Consider the following 18,843-nt stretch of genomic DNA (forward strand, 5'->3'; position numbering starts at 1 on the left):
CCATCCAGCTCAAAATTAGAGCAACGGAGGGCGGCGATTTCACCCTGGGGGTCAATAACAACAGGACCCGTTAAATAAACGTGGGCCGACGGTGAGTAGGACCCGAGGTGAGTGAGGGAACGAGAAACAAAGATGACTCTGTTTCACAGAAATGATAAACGCACAGATGGCGGACGCGTTTCCCTTTAGCTGCAGGAGAAATTGATGCTCTATTTAGTAAACTAAACAAAGCTTGAGGCCTAAATTAAGACAAACGAGCATGTGTACAGGAGACATAATCATATTTTTTAAAACAGAAGAATAGCAAGCACATAAAGGGAAGGTAACGTGAAAATACAGAGCAAGACATGCCTCACACTATTCTAGCTGAGGAAGAACATGTTATTAAATACAACACAGGTTAAGCGGTTTGTTTAGTTGATGCTGAGCAACATCACAAACGAGAATAATCTGATCTTTTGTTTTGTGTCCAACAATATTTAAATAAAAAGAGAAAATATTAAAATGAGATTAACTTTTTTTGTCTAATCCTATACATTCATGTGCATATAGATGTGCATATAGATGTGCATATATACATGTACCTGTTTAGACGTGCATATATATTCATAGATATATATGTGTGTGTGTGTGTGTACATGCATACATGTGTGTATACAGATGTGCATTACATATGTATGTGTATATGCATGCATATGTGTAAATGGATGTGCATGTATGTGTGTATATATACGCATATGTTTGTGTACATGCATGTTATATATGATATATATATATATGTGTGTGTGTGTGTGCGCATGTATATACATGAATATGTGAATATACTATATATACTACAGTATGTATATATACACACACACACACACAGAGTAAAATTATGTTGGCATTAGTGGAATTGCACTGTCATGGTTCAAATCATACTTATCTGACCGTTATCAGTTTGTAATAGTAAACGAAGAGATGTCATATCGATCACAAGTTCAATATGGAGTACCACAAGGCTCAGTACTAGGACCGTTGCTGTTCACTCTGTACATGCTACCCTTGGGAGATATCATTAGGAAGCATGGCGTTACTTTTCATTGTTACGCTGATGATACTCAGCTCTTATTTCTTCGCGCCCTGACGGAACTTACCAATTCACAAAATTAACAGAATGCATAGCTGATATAAAAAAATTGGATGACCAGTAATTTCCTACTACTAAATTCAGAAAAAACAGAGATTCTAATAATTGGACAAAAACCTCCACACAAAATAACCAAGAATACTGTCTAACACTTGATGGCTGCTCTGTTAAGTCTTCGTCATTAGTTAGGAACTTGGGTACTTGTTGAATTTCCAGCAAAAATAACTATATATACCATTACTATGATATGTTTAAGTTCGAGTCGTGCCGTCCGCTCTTACTCCCACATAAAACGATCACAGCCGCAATCAAGCACTCTTCTTCAAAACTGCAATTTACACACTCACGCTTTGTTTGCAATGAGATGAAAGAGTCCTCAGATGAGCTGGAGGAGCTGAGAGAGGCATTGGAAAGCGCTCGAGATCAGAAAGAGGCGTTTGGAGTGAATCTTACCCGTCTCGCAGTTCTGCCCGCTGAAGCCCTGCGGACACACGCAGATGTTCGGAGAGACACAGGAGCCGCCGTTTAGACAGCGTCCGTCGCAGAGGGCTGTGGGTCAGAGAGAGGACAAACGGAGGTGAGACAGGTCACGTGACAGGGTGAGAAGGCAGATGGATGGCTGTCTCACCTCTGCAGGTGGTGCCGTTACCGGTGTATCCAGGTTTGCAGGAGCAGCTGTGGCCACCGACGGTGTTGAAACACAGAGCGTTTTCATCACAACTGTGCTGCCCGGACGCACACTCATCGTGCTCTAAAGAGAGAAATCAAAGATGAGGTAATGATTTACTCACTTCGATTGATTCATTGGTGATCTTATTCTAAAGAAAATAATGTTTTTATTTTTCAGTTGATGTCATCACCACTTACAAAGATATGCTCTTAAAACGTTCTGCTAAAATTCCTATGGAAGCTTGTTTCTGCCACAGAATACAACAATAAAAAAGGTACTGATTTTTCTCACTTTTTCTCACTTGCAAGTTTATATCTGGCAATTCTGACTTTATTTCTTCACAATTCCAAGTTTATATCAAAATTCTCAAATATAAAGTCAGAATTGCAAATTTGCAAATATAAAGTCTGACTTCATTTCTCGCAATTCTGACTTTATTTTTTAAAGTTTTAAAGTTTATTTTTATAAGTTTATATCAAAACTCACAAATATAAAGTCAGAATTGTAAGTTTATATCTCAGAATTTAGACTTAACTCAATTGCAAGTTTATATCTGGCAATTCTGACTAAATTGTTGTTGTTTTTTCTAGTTTATATCAAAACTCAAATATAAAGTCAGAATTGCGAATTTGCAAATATAGAGTCAGAACTGTTTTTTGTTTTTTTTTGGAGTTTATATCTCGTAATTCTGACTTTTTTTTCGCAATTATTTCTTGCAATTCTGAATTTACTTCCCACAATCCTGACTTTATTTTTTCGCATTTTCAAGTTTATATCAAAACTCGCAAATATAAAGTCAGAATTGCAAGTTTATATCTCAGAATTTAGACTTTATAAATTTCAGTTTCAAGTTTATATCTGGCGATTCTGACTTTTTCCTCCCAATTCCGAGTTTCTATCTTGCAATTCCAAGATCACAATGATCTTTTTCTTTCTTTCTTTCTTTCTTTATTTTTTTTATTCCGGAAAAAATGCTTCCATACATTCCCTTTCATAAATAAGTTATGAAAACTTTATTTGTAAATGTTCTCTGAACGTCCAAAGCATTCAGTATTTTAAATGTTGTAAATAGTTTTTTTCTGGTTTTTGCATACGCTAGAGAAAACATTAAGGGAATGTTTCAATTTATCATTTTGCAAACATTACGAGAACTTTTTGAATGTTTTCTGAATGTTCTGAAACAAGTAAAGTACATTAGATGAACATCCAACTAAAACATTTCAGAAAATGCTCCATGGACAATGTATAAACGTTTTGAGACATTATTAAGGACCAGATAACTTTGAACAAATGTTCTAATAATGTTATTGAGAGAACCTTGACAGAACGTTCTGAGAACATTCCCTGTTAGCTGGGATCAAACCATCTTTATATCTGTAACTGTTCATTAAACATCCTTTTTAACGCAGAAATGATGCGTTACAGATTTTCAACACAAGCTAAAGTTGTCAGAAAGCTGTAGACTTGACTCTTTCCTCCTGCCCTCTAACTGACCGTGAGCGGAGACTGAGATCTGTATCCGAGGGATTGTGGGATACATTCATCTCTGAGACCGGCTGAGATTTCATAAAATCCTCCAGCAAACACACTCCCAGCGGAAATAAACACAAATGAGGGAATAATTACAGACCGTGTGCATGTGATTCAGGAAGGAAATGCAACAGCAATAAGCTGTTTTCCTTGAGTATTTCACATTTTTACACTTTTCACATTTAGTGATTTGAAAAAGAAATCATTATTTCTTTTAGAAAACATGTAGTTGTGGTCTATGTTTCTGAATATAGACCAACTATTAACCTTTACATGTCATCACTAGACTTACTGGTGGAAATATGACACTTAAAAAAACAGTGCTAAAAATAATGTTTTTATTACACTGTCATTGACTTTTAAAAGCAATTAGTACTGATATAATTAATCATGCTCTGTCAGTAATGGTAAATCCATACGCTTTTACAAGAAACATCAATTGGTCAGAAGTGTCTTTTCAATGTGTCTGATGAAAATATTGACTCGAGATGATCTGGCGAAGATCGGCCTTACACTGAGAGACTCTTGAATTCTGACATGCTTCAAGGTTTGTTTAGATGAAAGGGTCTTCAGTGAGTAAGATCTGAGATTCTTGTGCTTATAAAATTGATATTGAAAAATGATGAATGAAATACCCTCAAAGGTTCACAGAAAGTCATGTGAAACCAGGGTCCATGAAATGTAGTTTTTGCCGACACATGAAGAAGAGGTAAAATTCACCAGATTCATCAAATTCAGTAGATGTTTGTTTGTCTAATTTAAATCACTCCCATCATTTACATCAGAATATCCTCATATATTTCTATCTAAACCTCATATTATGTTGTGGTTCCTAATTTAGTTTCCGGCCAGCTGGCGAGTGACCTGTGAAGGCCAGTTTTTATTGACATTTGGCTCTCGGCGAGTGTTAATTTTAGACCCTGTGTGGAAGCATCTCACAGGTGTGAATGAAAATTATATTTTTATTGCATAAAATGCCTTCAGAGCTGTCATAATTCCTCTAATTAATATAAAATCAGAAGGAAATGAACACTGGCTTCATATCAAAGAAGGCCGCCAACATTTCCCATCATTACTATATTCAGAAGAGCCAAGAACCGTATGAATAAATCAATCGCCATCCCATATGTCTGCTTTAGATTTATTAAAGGGGTCAAATCATAAAAAAGAGATGCAAGAGTTCGATATGACTATGAAAACATACCGTAACTTTCAGAACTTCCTCTCAAGCCTAAAAAAAGCATGTTTAGAATCTAAATTCAGTTCCAATATTAATATTTATGCTGCACACTGCAAAAAATGACCTTCTTCCTCAGTATTTTTGTCTTGTCTTCCTGTACAAATATCTAAACATTCTTAAATAAAGATACATTTACTTCATAAGCAAAACAAATGCAGTTTATGATTAAAATAAATAAACGATAACACTTTACAATAAGGTTCATTAGTTAATGTATTAACTAACATGAACTAACCATGAGCAATACATTTGTTACTGTATTTACTAATCTTCGTTAATGTTAGTTAATGAAAATACAATTGATCATTGTTTATGTTAGTTCACAGTGCATTAACTAATGTTAACAATATTTTAATAATGTATTAGTAAATGTCGAAATTAACATTAACAATGATTAATAAATGCTGTATAGGTGCAGTTCATTATTAGTTCATGTTAACTAATGTAGTTAATTAATGTTAACTAATGAACCTTATTGTAAAGTGCTACCAAACAAACAATAGGATCAGAAAATAAACTGATTATTTTTCTGACCCCATTGACAGATATTTGTTGTTGTTTTAAACACTTAATTTTGATATTTTATACAGTAAACAAGACTTATCTGAGGTCATTTTGCATCTCAAGTAAGTGTATCTTGATTTAGGAATGTTTAGATATTTGTATTGAAAAATGAGACAAAAATACTTTTCTGCAGTGCATTTGTTATATTTTTTAGTTGTCTAAAGGAGCACAACGACACTTTGTTCATCTCGAATCCGGCCTGAAACCCGTCAATGTCGTTCACCAAGTGTCCTGAGTTTCTTCATGCAAACTGGAAATGACAGTTTCAATCCCAAAGAGATGAATGCAACAGACTGCATTATGAGACGTCCACACACACACACATGCAGACAGGCCCCAACATGCATTGTGCTGCTGTCTATCACAGCGATACAGAACGGAGATGTCAGATGAGAGGATTAGCTCAAGGTCACTGCCGCCCGCCGGCCGTCACACCTGCATGACGATCGCATCGGGATCGAGAAAGGCTGCGACACTCCTGCGCTTCTGTCATTCATGCAGTAGGCAGATAAACAATCAATTATGTACAGGCAGTCATCAGGGACGCCTCTGTTCTCTGCGCCACAACATCTGTGCTGAGGCTGTGCCGCTGCATGATGCACTTCAAAAATGAGGCTCCTCCTCAGCATTTCCGTCACATACAGTTTTTTTTTTCATGAAATATGAAGATTTTTCAGATTATATGTATGTATCAGCTGTAATGCACTAATGCACAGTCAAAAGTTTCAAAAAGAAGTATCATTTAACTTGCAATCTGCAAGGAGTGTAAAAATATGTTCAAATACTCCATTTAATGTCAAAGAACTTTACATGAGCACAAGTTCGTAAGCTTTTTTTCACAAAATCTGTACTTTTCTGTCACTGTTTGGATGTAGTAAAACAGATATAGCATAAAACATGTATTTTCTTCTGTCGCTGACCTTAAAATCAGGAATAGGCATTAAATAATGCCAAACATGTGAAAATGACAGATAGTTGTGATCTGGCTCAGAGGAAGATGGGAATCATGTCTTGATTAAATGATAATATGAGACTACTTCACCCTAAATGGTTTTCAGAAGCACATCATATTTTGTGAGAAAGTGAAATGCTAGAGCAAAACAGACACTATTTTTTTTTAATCAGCACCCCAAAATTAGTAGGAACTTCATGCAGCAAATATGATGCAGGGCGGTGAAATCAGCAGCAAAATGTCAGGTTTATGCAGAAAAAAGCCCATCTGAAAAAGTCTGCATCAGTCGCATGTCATCTGCTCTGTTATGTCATGCACAAAAACGACGGGGTGACGTGATTGGCGTTTTAAAGACGTGGCGAGCCAGCAGGGGGCCACACAGTGCTGATGGATGAAAACAAAACAAGAATTACAGCCGCTCCACATTTTTCAGACTCGGCAATTACTGATGTCGCCTCAAAAACACGTCCTGCACTTTCAAACGCACTGAAAAGCCTCACGCAGGGACGTTTCATGAAAAGACGCCGCAAATGACGGTTGAGTTCTGCATATGTCAATCAGCCTTTAAATGGCTTTTGATTGGCTGTTCTGCTGCTGACAGCATGATTTCACATTATGGTTATCCTGCTTTGATGCTGGTTGACCAAGGAAGTTATTCTCGTTAATCTAGTTAGGAATTACAGCCGTTCCGGTGTTATTGGTAAACTAGTTAAGAATTTTTGTTGGAAGCGATGTTATTGGTTAAAATAGTGAAGAACTTTTGTCGGAAGTGATGTTATTGGTTAAATTAGTTAAGGACTTTTGTCGGAAGCAGTGTTATTGGTAAACTAGTTAAGAATTTTTGTTGGAAGCGATGTTATTGGTTAAAATAGTGAAGAACTTTTGTCGGAAGCGATGTTATTGGTTAAATTAGTTAAGGACTTTAGTCGGAAGCAGTGTTATTGGTTAAACTAGTAAAGAACTTTTGTCGGAAGCGATGTTATTGGTTAAACTAGTTAAGAACTTTTGTTGGAAGCAGTGTTATTGGTTAAACTAGTTAAGAACTTTTGTCGGAAGCAGTGTTATTGGTTAAACTAGTTAAGAACTTTTGTCGGAAGCAGTGTTATTGGTTAAACTAGTTAAGAACTTTTGTCGGAAGCAGTGTTATTGGTTAAACTAGTTAAGAACTTTTGTCGGAAGCGATGTTATTGGTTAAACTAGTTAAGAACTTTTGTTGGAAGCGATGTTATTGGTTAAATTAGTTAAGGACTTTTGTCGGAAGCAGTGTTATTGGTTACACTAGTTAAGAACTTTTGTCGGAAGCAGTGTTATTGGTTAAACTAGTTAAGAATGTTTGTTGGAAGTGCTGTTATTGGTTAAACTAGTTAAGAACTTTTGTCGGAAGCAGTGTTATTGGTTAAACTAGTTAAGAACTTTTGTTGGAAGCGATGTTATTGGTTAAATTAGTTAAGAACTTTTGTCGGAAGCAGTGTTATTGGTTAAACTAGTTAATAACTTTTGTTGGAAGCGATGTTATTGGTTAAATTAGTTAAGAACTTTTGTCGGAAGCGATGTTATTGGTTAAACTAGTTAAGGACTTTTGTTGGAAGCAGTGTTATTGGTTAAACTAGTTAAGAATGTTTGTTGGAAGTGCTGTTATTGGTTAAACTAGTTAAGAATTTTTGTTGGAAGCAGTGTTATTGGTTAAACTAGTTAAGAATTTTTGTTGGAAGCAGTGTTATTGGTTAAACTAGTTAAGAATTTTTGTCAGAAGCAGTGTTATTGGTTAAACTAGTTAAGAATTTTTGTTGGAAGCGCTGTTATTGGTTAAACTAGTTGAGAATGTTTGTTGGAAGTGCTGTTATTGGTTAAACTAGTTAAGAATTTTTGTTGGAAGCAGTGTTATTGGTTAAACTAGTTAAGAATTTTTGTTGGAAGCAGTGTTATTGGTTAAACTAGTTAAGAATTTTTGTCAGAAGCAGTGTTATTGGTTAAACTAGTTAAGAATTTTTGTTGGAAGCGCTGTTATTGGTTAAACTAGTTGAGAATTTTTGTTGGAAAGGTTGTTATTGGTTAAACTAGTTAAGAACTTTTGTTGGAAGGGTTGTTATAGGTTAAACTAGTTAAGGAGTTTTGTTGGAAGCAGTGTTATCAACAAAAACTAAAATCTTTTAAAATATTTAATATTAAATGAAAATTAATTAAATAAAAATTAGAAATGTTGCCTTGGCAACTAACTGAAATAAGTTTAGGTTGAAGTACTGAAATTACTAATTACTAATTACTAACTGAATTTAAACTAAAGTTAAAAAATTAAACCTATTTAGAAATTTCAATCAAAAATCAAAAAATGACAAAAGCACACAAAATTACTAATAATTACACTAAAATGAAATGAAATGCTAAATGAAAATATTAATACATATATAGTATTTAATGTGGTTTATAATAGCATATAAATAATACTAAAATAACACATGATAAACATCTCTTAAAAACACCACATTTACTTGAGAATGAACGTTTTGGAAGAGCTGTTGTTTTCAGATAATATATCTTGAATTACGTTTATTTTATTTACCCTTTTGGCAACAAGTTGTTGTTGTTGTTTTTGTCTTGTTTTGAGCATAAATCTAATAAACTGTGGTGAGGTTTATGCATTTGCCAAAAGGCTTAGAAAAAAAAAAAACTGAATTCAAGATATAATCTTTGAAAACGAGTCATAAAACAAAAACAAGTTAATATCTTACAACATTTTGCTTCTCAAGTAAATTTGTTATATTTTTACTTAGAAATAATATATTTTATATATATATTTATAAATATATTTTAGTTAAAAAGAACTCCAAAAAATATTATAAATAAATAAAAAATATTATAAATAAATAATGTTTATTTATATATTTCTGGAATATTTTTCAGTGAGAATGAGACAAAAATACTGCTGATTTATTTTTTTTTTTTTTGGCAGTGCAGCATGTTGAATGGATCTTTATGATATGCGTGAGCTGCTCTACTAGTCTTTAACCTTCATTTAACCTCATGAAATCAGCAAAACATTCAGTTATAAAGATTCTCCTCTGACTATAAGTTGTGCATGTTTTTATTCACCTCAAAAGGTGTGAAATTTGGGTTTGAATGAAACGAGTCCAATCAAAAGGAGAAGTCACGGCCAATGCAACCCAGCTCTTGAACTCAAAATGAGGGTTTTCATTTCCCATAATCCAGCTGCCACTGCCCAGACAAAACCACATTCATGCAGAGAGCCTCTGTCCACGATGACTCTGTGGGAAATGAACAGAATCCAGGAGTCGGGATGTGTATGTGGTGAGATACAGGACAGGAGAATGGAGTCGCGGTACAGCACCGCCAGAGGCCACTTTGAATTGGTCCTTTCTAATCCATGGCGGTGAAGAATGGACACACACACACACACCGGTGTGGAGTCAGCCGATTCTGCTATCTCAGATAACACCTTTCTTACACACCGCAGGAAAGACTAATAACAGAGCCAGAGATTACGGGCTAATCGTTGGGTGCATTGGAGACACTCGAGGGCCCCAAACACACATACACACACACACACACACACACACAGAGGAAAGGAAATCTCTTGTTTCTACTAGACAGCAATGAGATTAAATGGAGTGCAAGAGAAGACTTTTGCTTAAAGGAACAGTTCACCTAAATTCACTTGAATATAACAAACATCTTTTGTGTTTCACAGCAAAAAATATTTCACAGAGGTTTGAAACAACATGAGGACGATCGTCATGAAGTCTCCTGAAAGTCTCAGTGAAAGAGCAACATTTGAGCAGGAGAAGAGCGGATGACGCCAGCAACACCAGTGATGAACTGAATGCAATGTAAGTCGCTTCAGACAAGAAGCATCTGCCAAATGCATAAATGCAGCTGTTAAGCTGACACTGTTCATTTCGATAATCACAGTTCATCACTAGTACAATCTATAAGTACATAAATGCTTCCAATCCATGCCAGTACTTGTCAAATCTGAGCCTAGCTAACAGATGAGAGTTTGTTTAACGCTTCGTAACTCCAGCTCAGAGCATCAGCGCTCTGTTAGCAGAACTGCAAGCTCAGTTGTAAAGCCAGCGGCCATCTGCGCACGACCAATCAAACATTTATCAATATAGTTTTTCCAAGAACAAACCGCTGCGCTCGGCATTTCACAACTAATTACCTTCTCTACATAGAACGCGTTTCATTAGACTTATCGGGGTCGACGCAGGTCTGGATTAGCCGTGTGTGAAGTGTGTTTGTGTGCGGCCGTTGAAGAAGGGGAAAACCTCTCTCTTGGGTTTCCGTCTTAAGCAAACAGAAGTGCCGGAGCTATTAATTACAGCACCTGTGGTGAAGGAGGGCGTAGAACTTCATTTTGCAGTCTCCTCAAAGCTGAAACACATGAGATGTTCTGCGTTTGAGGCTTGAGAGCGGCTCCATCTCATTAAAAGTTGTACGCTCTCAGCCGAATGTACGGGCGGCCTTTGAATACGCTGTACCGTACACAGTCATTGGGTTTTTATTCTGGTTTTTCATGAAGTCGAGCTCAAAAAGAGGGGAATGAAATTAAAGTAGCGCTGGGACGAGCAGAGGAGAACTTGGCAGAGCGCAGCGGAGCCTGGCACCAGTTCTCTTTGAAACAATAGAATCCGCAAGGATGGAGAAACCAATACAGATGAACGAATATTCCCAGAATATCTTCCAAAGCAGCTTTTTACATAATGAAACACCCTGGAAACACAAAACTGGGGAAAATAGTCTTTTATTTACATGCATCAAATGAAATTGCAATCTGTTTGCTTTTGATTGGCTGTTCTGGTGCTGACAGCATGATTTCACATTATGGTTTATCCTGCTTTGATGCTGGTTGACCAAAGAAGTTATTCTCATTAATCTAGTTAGGAATTACAGCCTCTCCAGTGTTATTGGTTAAATTAGTTAAAGACTTCTGTTGGAAAAAGTGTTATTGGTTAAACTAGTTAAGGGTTTTGTCAAAAACTGTGTTATTGGTTAAACTAGTTAAGATTTTTTTTTTTTGTCTAACTGTTATTGGTTAAAATAGTTAAGAATTTTTGTTGGAAGTGGTGTTATTGGTTAAACTAGATAAGGACTTCTGTTGGAAGGGGTTGTTATCAGTTAAACTAGTTAATGATTTTTGTTGGAAGCATTGTTATTGGTTAAACTAGTTAAGGATTTTGTCAAAAACTGTGTTATTGGTTAAACTAGTTAAGATTTTTTTTTTGTCTAACTGTTATTGGTTAAACTAGATAAGGACTTCTGTTGGAAGGGGTTGTTATCAGTTAAACTGGTTAATGATTTTTGTTGGAAGCATTGTTATTGGTTATTAGTTAAGGATTTTGTCGAAAACTGTGTTATTGGTTAAACTAGTTAAGAATTTTTTGTCATAAGTGGTGTTATCGGTAACACTAGTTAAGAACTTCTGTTCGTAAGCATTGTTATTGGTTAAACTAGTAAAGGATTTTGTCGAAAACTGTTTTTGGTTAAACTAGATAAGGACTGTTGAAAACTGTTTTATTGGTTAAACTAGTTAAGGATTTTGTTGAAAACTGTGTTATTGGTTAAACTAGCTAAGGATTTTGTCGAAAACCGTGTTATTGGTTAAACTAGTTAAGAATTTTTGTTGGAAGCAGTGTTTTTGGTTAAACTAGTTAAGGATTTTGTCGAAAACTGTGTTATTGGTTAACACCCTGGAGTCGGCTGTCGCGCCGGCGATACCACCTTGCTTTTTTTCTTATCAGTATGAAAGAGACTCAAAATACTCCTTTACTTTTGCACATACAATTAAGAGTTATACTCCATTTTAATCTGTGAAATATCTTCTTTTATTTGTGTACACTCAGAGTAAAAATAAAATGTCTTTTTGCAAAATAAAGAAAAATAACATGATGCGTGATCTATCGTCTCCCTCTGAACGAAGTCCATTCTGATAGTCCTCAGAAAATGAACTGTAACTTAGTGAATACTAATCACAAAAAAATGAGACTTATGTCTAAAGAAACATTGAAATGTCAGGTTTTAAATTGTGTAAGTCAAATCGAAAACAAATATTCTCTGTTTATGTAATCTATATGAAAATTGAGAGATTCAAGTCGTTTGCGAGTCAGATCATTATCCACTACTGCGGCCACGCCCACGGAGTGCATGCTCTATTCAGATGCAAATTCTGAGACAATACATGTATACATCGTCGCTATCGTGTATTTATTATCTTCAAAAGTGCCTATCTGCATGTTATAGCCATGGCTATAGCGATCACTGGAAGCCTCTGTTAGTTTCTGGAATGTCACATGCTATGCCTGTTCTTCACCAGAGTCATTTGTGGACTAAATGTGCACAGAGCGCCCTCCGGCTGCAAGTATGAATTGAAAACACTGTATCCAGCGCTCATAGTGATGACAATAAATACTGAATAAATATTACTCCTCTGTATAGAAAATTGACATAAACATATGAGAATCCATCAATATTTCTCCAAATGTGCATGCTTTTAAGCTAAAAGCCCTGATGGATGTTGTTTTGTCAAAGGTAACGACTCCGTTTGACGCATATTAACAAATTACGGTCACTGTAAGATTTTAGGAGTAAAACAGAGGTCAAAATGTGAAGCTTGAGTCTTAGATCTTTTTATTGATGTATAGTTTGTCAACTCCACATTAACATTTAGGCTATATAATATAACAAATATAATAGCCTATATGAAATGCCATAGAGGTAACATGAATGTTCAGACACTTTGCATCACAGAAATACATTATATTTTAAAGTATATTAAAATAGAAATCCATTATTTTAAATTGTAATAATATTTCACAGTATTGCTGTTTTTTCTGTATTTTTGATATACAGCATGATGAGCATGAGACTTATTTTAAAAACTTTATAATAGTAATGTGTCCAATCTTTTGACTGGTACTGTAATTTAAACTATAATAGGCCTATACAAAATTTCCTTCACATGATGTGCAATAATACGCATGAGATCACAAAAATCATGTTTGTTTGTTTTTTTTTTTGTCAAGAGTGGACATTATATTAACGTTAATACTGTTATCAGCATGATCACAGGGTTTTTTTTCACATAGCCCACCTGACTGAAAGGGCTCATTATGCAGGTCATTATGCGGGTCTTTGTCTTCTCAGGTGTGAATCACAGCATTATTCATGAAGATTCATGCCTCCATGCATACTGTGTTTCTTGACAAAAAGTGTCTTACAAAATTTAAATCAATATATTGTTTTATATGAACAAGTAGGCAGGATGCTTTTTACATCATTTTGAAGCAAAATTTCTAGTCTACAACCTCCAATACCCAGAAGTCTTGTAAACACATATTTTGTGGCCTTATTTCAGTGACTTAAGTTTTTTGTTTTTTTCAATAACCACACATAAACGTTATTCCTTCAAAAATACAAACATGTACATACATGTTCCTTACATATTATATAGATTGTGCTGAATACAGTGTAATGACACCTTTTCCATTAATATGTTTATGAACAACTGAAAAAAGCACAAATGTCAGGGCATGGCAAAACTTCTCCAGGGCCCCAAAAATCCTCAGACCCCAGAGGGTTAAACTAGTTAAGAATTTTTGTTGGAAGCGGTGTTATCGGTTAAACCAGTTAAGGACTTCTGTTGGAAGCCAAGTTATCGTGGATGGTGTTAACGTAGAACTTTGCAGAGTGCAGTGGAGCCTGGCACCAGTTAGCTTTGAAACAATAAAATCTGGAGAAAGGGTGGAGAAACCAATACAGGCATGCAAATATTCCCAGAATATCTTCCAAAGCAGCTTTTTACATAATGAAACACCCTGGCAACACACCATTTTGGCAATGCCGTGTTTTTTGGCACAGGAATATCAGTTTGTCTGACCATTATTAGATAGGGTCATTTTTGTGATGCATTTGGTACATGCTTTTATCCAAAACATTTTATAGTGCATTCAAGGTACATTTGTCCACACATTTCTTATGACCTTGATTCAATTCTTGGCACAATGCTCTAGCAGGCTGCCACTTCTGTTTGGTGCTGCTAAAGGTGCAGAAATAAAAACACAGCAGCTTTAAGTGGTTGTTAGCATGTTACTATGTCTAATATTGCTAGGGTGTTCTGAGTGGTTGCTAGGGCATTGATATGTGGTTGATGGGGGTTTTATCATCTTGCTATATTCTTGTTCTGAATAGTTACAAGGGCATTAACGTGTTGCTGTATCATTGCTAGGGTGTTTTGGGTGGTTGCTAGGGGGTTGCTAGAGCAATTATATTTGGGTGTAAACGTGTTTCTATATCGTTGCTAGGGTGTTCTCCGTGGTTGCTTGGTTGTAACGTTATATCATTGTTAGGGTGTACTGAGTGCACTGATATGCAGTTGCTAGGGTGTTAACATGTTGCTATATGAGTAGTAAGGTGTTCTGGGTGGTAGCTAGGGCACTGATATGCAGTTGCTAGGGTGCAAATGTGTTGTTATGTTGTTAGGGTGTTCGGGGTGGATGCTAGGGCACTGTTATGCAGTTGCTAGAGTGTTAACATGTTATATCATTGCTAAGGTGTTCTGGGTGGTTGCTAGGACACTGATATACAGTGGTGGTCAGAATTATTGCCACCTTTGGTAAATATGATGACTGTAAAAATAAATCTGCATTGTTTATCCTTTTGATCTTTAATTCATAAAATTAGCAAAAATCTAACCTTTCATTGAAGGACAAGAATTGAAAGTGGGGGAAAATCACATTATGAAATAAATGTTTTTCTTCAAAACACATTGGCCACAATTATTTGCACCCCTAGAATTTTTTATGAGTAAAATATCTCTGAAGTATATTCCCATTCATATTTACATTTTTTAGCACACCAGGGTGATCAGGAACATGAAATTGTCCAGCCATGACTTCCTGTTCCACAGGAGTATAAACATGAGGAAACACAAAGGCCAAATTCTCTAAATCATTCATCATAATGAGTAAAACCAAAGAATATAGTTCTGATGTGCAGCAAAAGATTGTTGAGCTTCACAAAATAGAAAGTGACTGTAAGAAAATAGCTAAAGCATTGATAATCCCCATTTCCATCATCAGGGCAATAATTAAGAAGTTCCAATCAACTAAAGATGTTACAAATCTGCCTGGAAGAGGACGTGTGTCTAAATCGTCCTATTGCGCAGTGAGGAGGAGAGTTTGAGTGGCCAAAGACTCTCCAAGGATCACAGCTGGAGAATTGCAGAGATTAGTTGAGTCTTGAGTCTCAGAAAGCCTAAAAAAATTATCAAACAGCACCTACATCCCCACAAGTTGTTCAGGAGGGTTTCAAGAAAAGTCCTCTGCTCTCATCCAGAAACAATCTCCAGCATATTCAGTTGTCAGACACGACTGCAACTTCAGAAGGGACCGGCTTCTATGGTCAGATGAAACTAAAAAAAGAGCTTTTTGGCAGCAAACCCACCAGATGGGTTTGGTGCACACATGGATAAAAAGTACCCCATGCCCACGGTTAAATATACTGCTGGATTTTTAATATTGTGGGCCTATTTTTCTGCTGGAGGTCCTGGACATCTTGTTCAGATACATGGCATCATGGATTCTATCAAATACCAACAGATAAAAAAATCAAAACCTAACCGCTTCTGCTAGAAATCTTATAATGGTTGGATCTTCCATAAAGACAATGATCCAAAACCAACACAAAAATGTGTCACTGAGCACAAAAATGAAGCTTCTGCCATGACCATCCCAGTCCCCTGACCTGAACCCTAAAGAAAATGAGTGGAGTGAACTGAAGAGAAGAAGCACCAACATGGAGCTGGAATCTGAAGGATCTGGAGAGATTCTGTATGAAGGAATGGTCTCTGATCTCTTGTCAGGTGTTCTCCAAACTCATCAGGCATTATAGGAGAAGACTCAGAGCTGTTATCTTGGGAAAAGGGGGTTGCAAAAAGTATTGAATAAAAGGGTGCCAATAATTGTGGCCAATGTGTTTTGGAGAAAAACATTTATTTTATTATGTGAGTTTCCCCCCACTTTCAATTCTTTTCCTTGAATGAAAGGTTAGATTTTTGCTAATTTTATGAATTGAAGATCAAAAGGATAAACAATGCAAATTTATTTTTACAGTCATCTTTGATCATATTTACCAAGGGTGCCAATAATTCTGACCACCACTGTATGGTTGATGGAGTGTAAATGTGTTGCTATATCGATTTGTTCTTGGTGGTTGCTAGGGCATTGATATGTTGTTGATAGGGTGTAAACCTGTTGCTATGTTGTTAGGGTGTTACGGGTGGTTGTTAATATTTTGGATTCTATTGCTCCTTCCAAATTGAAATACCCAAAATTCAGAAATCAGCCTTGGATAAACAGTGAAACTAGAACATTAAGACAAAAATGCAGGCAGGCAGAGAGAAAATGGAAACAAGATAAATTGCAAGTATCTTATGAAATCTTGAGAGACTGTTTGATGACTTATCAGCAATTTGTTAAGATTGCTAGATCATCCTATTTTTCCAATCTGATTTCTAGCAATGTTGGTAGACGTAAAATCTTATTTAGTACTATTAACAAGGTTCTAAATCCTGTCACTACCACATTTCCAGAGGCATCTTCTGCAGTTTGCAATGATTTTTAGAGTTTTTTATTACAAAGATTCAAAATATTCACTCTAACATTTCAAATTCTGGAAATGTATCTTTTTCCAATCACTGCAATTTAGCTACTTTAACTAGCTTTGAGCCTGTGTCTCTATCCTATGTAATAGATATTATTCATCATATGAAACCTGCATCTTGTTCTTTAGTTCCCATTCAGTCGGTCACGTTCGACGTACGTCGGACAGACCGACGAATAGGAATCTCGCTAGAGAGGCCAATCTACTTCGAGTGTAACTACAACGAGCCAATGCACATTGGCATGCAATCATATGCATCAGCTGCTCGCCTCGCAGCGCGGGTATATAACGAGCAGCAGGTGCGTTGCATCTTCAGCTTTTCGCTTCGGAGCCGAACGGTGTTGTTCCTGTTCTCTGCAAGCAAGTGTCTGCTAGAAAACGAGTCAAGCTTTATGGTTGAACTTCTCTTTTTTTTTCGAGTGCGGGCGAACAGCACAGCAGCGGGGTCGAAGTCCTCTCTTTATTTTCTGTTTTTTGTTTCGTTTGCCGTTATAGAGCAAATAGCTGTTTTGACAGCGTCAGAAGGCTGTTCTCACGGCCGGTACGGTGCGCTTCGAGCGCTGAAAGCCGTTTTTACGGCTGGTAAGAGTGAGCGCCTTCAAAGAGAGAAAGAGCACACGACAGGCTGCACACAATCCCTGTCTGTGTTGCGGCGGCCGTTCCCCTGCGTGCTGGGCGAACTGAATCGCATAGCCGAGCCCGATGGTCCGAATGAGCCAGCGAGACGGACTGGGGAGCGCTAACCAGGCTCACAGAGACCGTACAGGCGGGATCAAAGGGACCGCAGGCGTACCCGCAGTGAGGCAGCGAGGTGGAACACAGGGACGCAGCTCGGGAGGCTCTCTCTGCGAGGCGGCCCGAAGCGGGGTCAGAGTGTGCTGTGCAACACCTACCTGGTTCCACGGTTGGGCAGGGGGCGCAGGAGAGGCTTTGCTGCCTTCTCGACTGCACGCTGCTGCCCTCTGGCGAAGGAAGAGGGGGATGAGAGTGGTGAGGCTTTTCTCCTCCCACTGCTCTCCGAGCCCTCTTCAGACCCAGAGATGGAGGAACTGCTCTCTTTTTGAAAATTTGGGTACCGCTGGCTGTTGGACCAGCGGGAGAACAGAAACAAACCCAACCAACAGGATTTACCACCCGGCCCTCCTCCGGGGGGGGGAGAGCAGCCCCACCCGTCTCTGGGTCACCCGTCTCAGGGGTGATTTTTCACTAACCACTTAAACAGTAGCAGAGACGGGAGGTGTCATCTTCCTGCAGCGGACACAGTAGAGCAGACTGGGCCGGAGTTTTTTTTTTTTTTTTTTTTTTTTTTTTTTTATTCTGCAGGGGACGACACCCTTGGCGACGAGCAGACTGAGGGCCCACGAGGAACTCAATGGTTTGTCGGGGGAGGCTCCCCGGTCTGCCACTAACTGAGGAGAACTGCTGGGCTCAGTCCCCGACAGTGTCACCGAAAAGGCCACCTTGTGAGATGGAAGTGTCGAGAAAGCGTTTAGCTTGACGACCTCTTGCACCTCAGCAAGGTAAGCCAGGGGGGCGCTTCTGGACCACTGAGGTGGACATCGTCTGGCCGAAGGCCTGCGCCGTGACTTTGATCACGGTTAGTCAACAAGCGCAGCTCAACCCCGGCTCAGAACTACCCTCATGCATAAAGAGTGCCTTGGCCTCACATGCAGGGTGGGTGTGGTCTGTGAACAGCCACCCCACCCATAAGGGTAGTGAGAGAGTAAAAACTTATGCAGATTTTGGCACTTTTGGCATTCCATATTTATGGCACCAATATAGCTCCATACTGCCAAGTTTTTCATGCACATCCGGAACACCCGGGAAAGCATGGCTGTAAACTCTGAATCTGAGTCAGCATAAGCACACACCATTACAGTGGGCAGCGTCACCCTCATTTCCAGAGCATAACAGCCCTCTCTCCAATGCTGTAATCGACATCTGACCCTCAGCTGGAGCCCTAAATGGAATGCTAGGTTCCCCTATGAAGAGGACCAGCAATCCAATCCAGCAGCTGCACAGCATGTAATGCGCTAGAGGGAGGGGCCCTAGGGGGTTGGTTCCCCGAAGGAACCCCTCAA

The 18,843-nt window shown here is 37.8% G+C and overlaps 1 protein-coding gene across 2 annotated transcripts in view; it reads right to left on the reverse strand.

Moving 5' to 3' along the window:
• The window catches only part of nell2a (neural EGFL like 2a), a 90,263-nt gene that overhangs the window by 19,482 nt on the left and 51,938 nt on the right, over window positions 1-18,843 (reverse strand). For both annotated transcript variants that reach the window (XM_051885067.1, XM_051885066.1), the window contains exons 14-15: window positions 1,758-1,880; window positions 1,583-1,678 (exon numbers count right to left, since the gene is read on the reverse strand). In XM_051885067.1, coding sequence (XP_051741027.1) covers window positions 1,583-1,678; window positions 1,758-1,880 — 219 coding nt within the window. The remainder of the gene's footprint in view (window positions 1-1,582; window positions 1,679-1,757; window positions 1,881-18,843) is intronic.

Source organism: Ctenopharyngodon idella, chromosome 24, assembly GCF_019924925.1.
Source record: "Ctenopharyngodon idella isolate HZGC_01 chromosome 24, HZGC01, whole genome shotgun sequence".
NCBI classification, from domain to species: domain Eukaryota; kingdom Metazoa; phylum Chordata; class Actinopteri; order Cypriniformes; family Xenocyprididae; genus Ctenopharyngodon; species Ctenopharyngodon idella.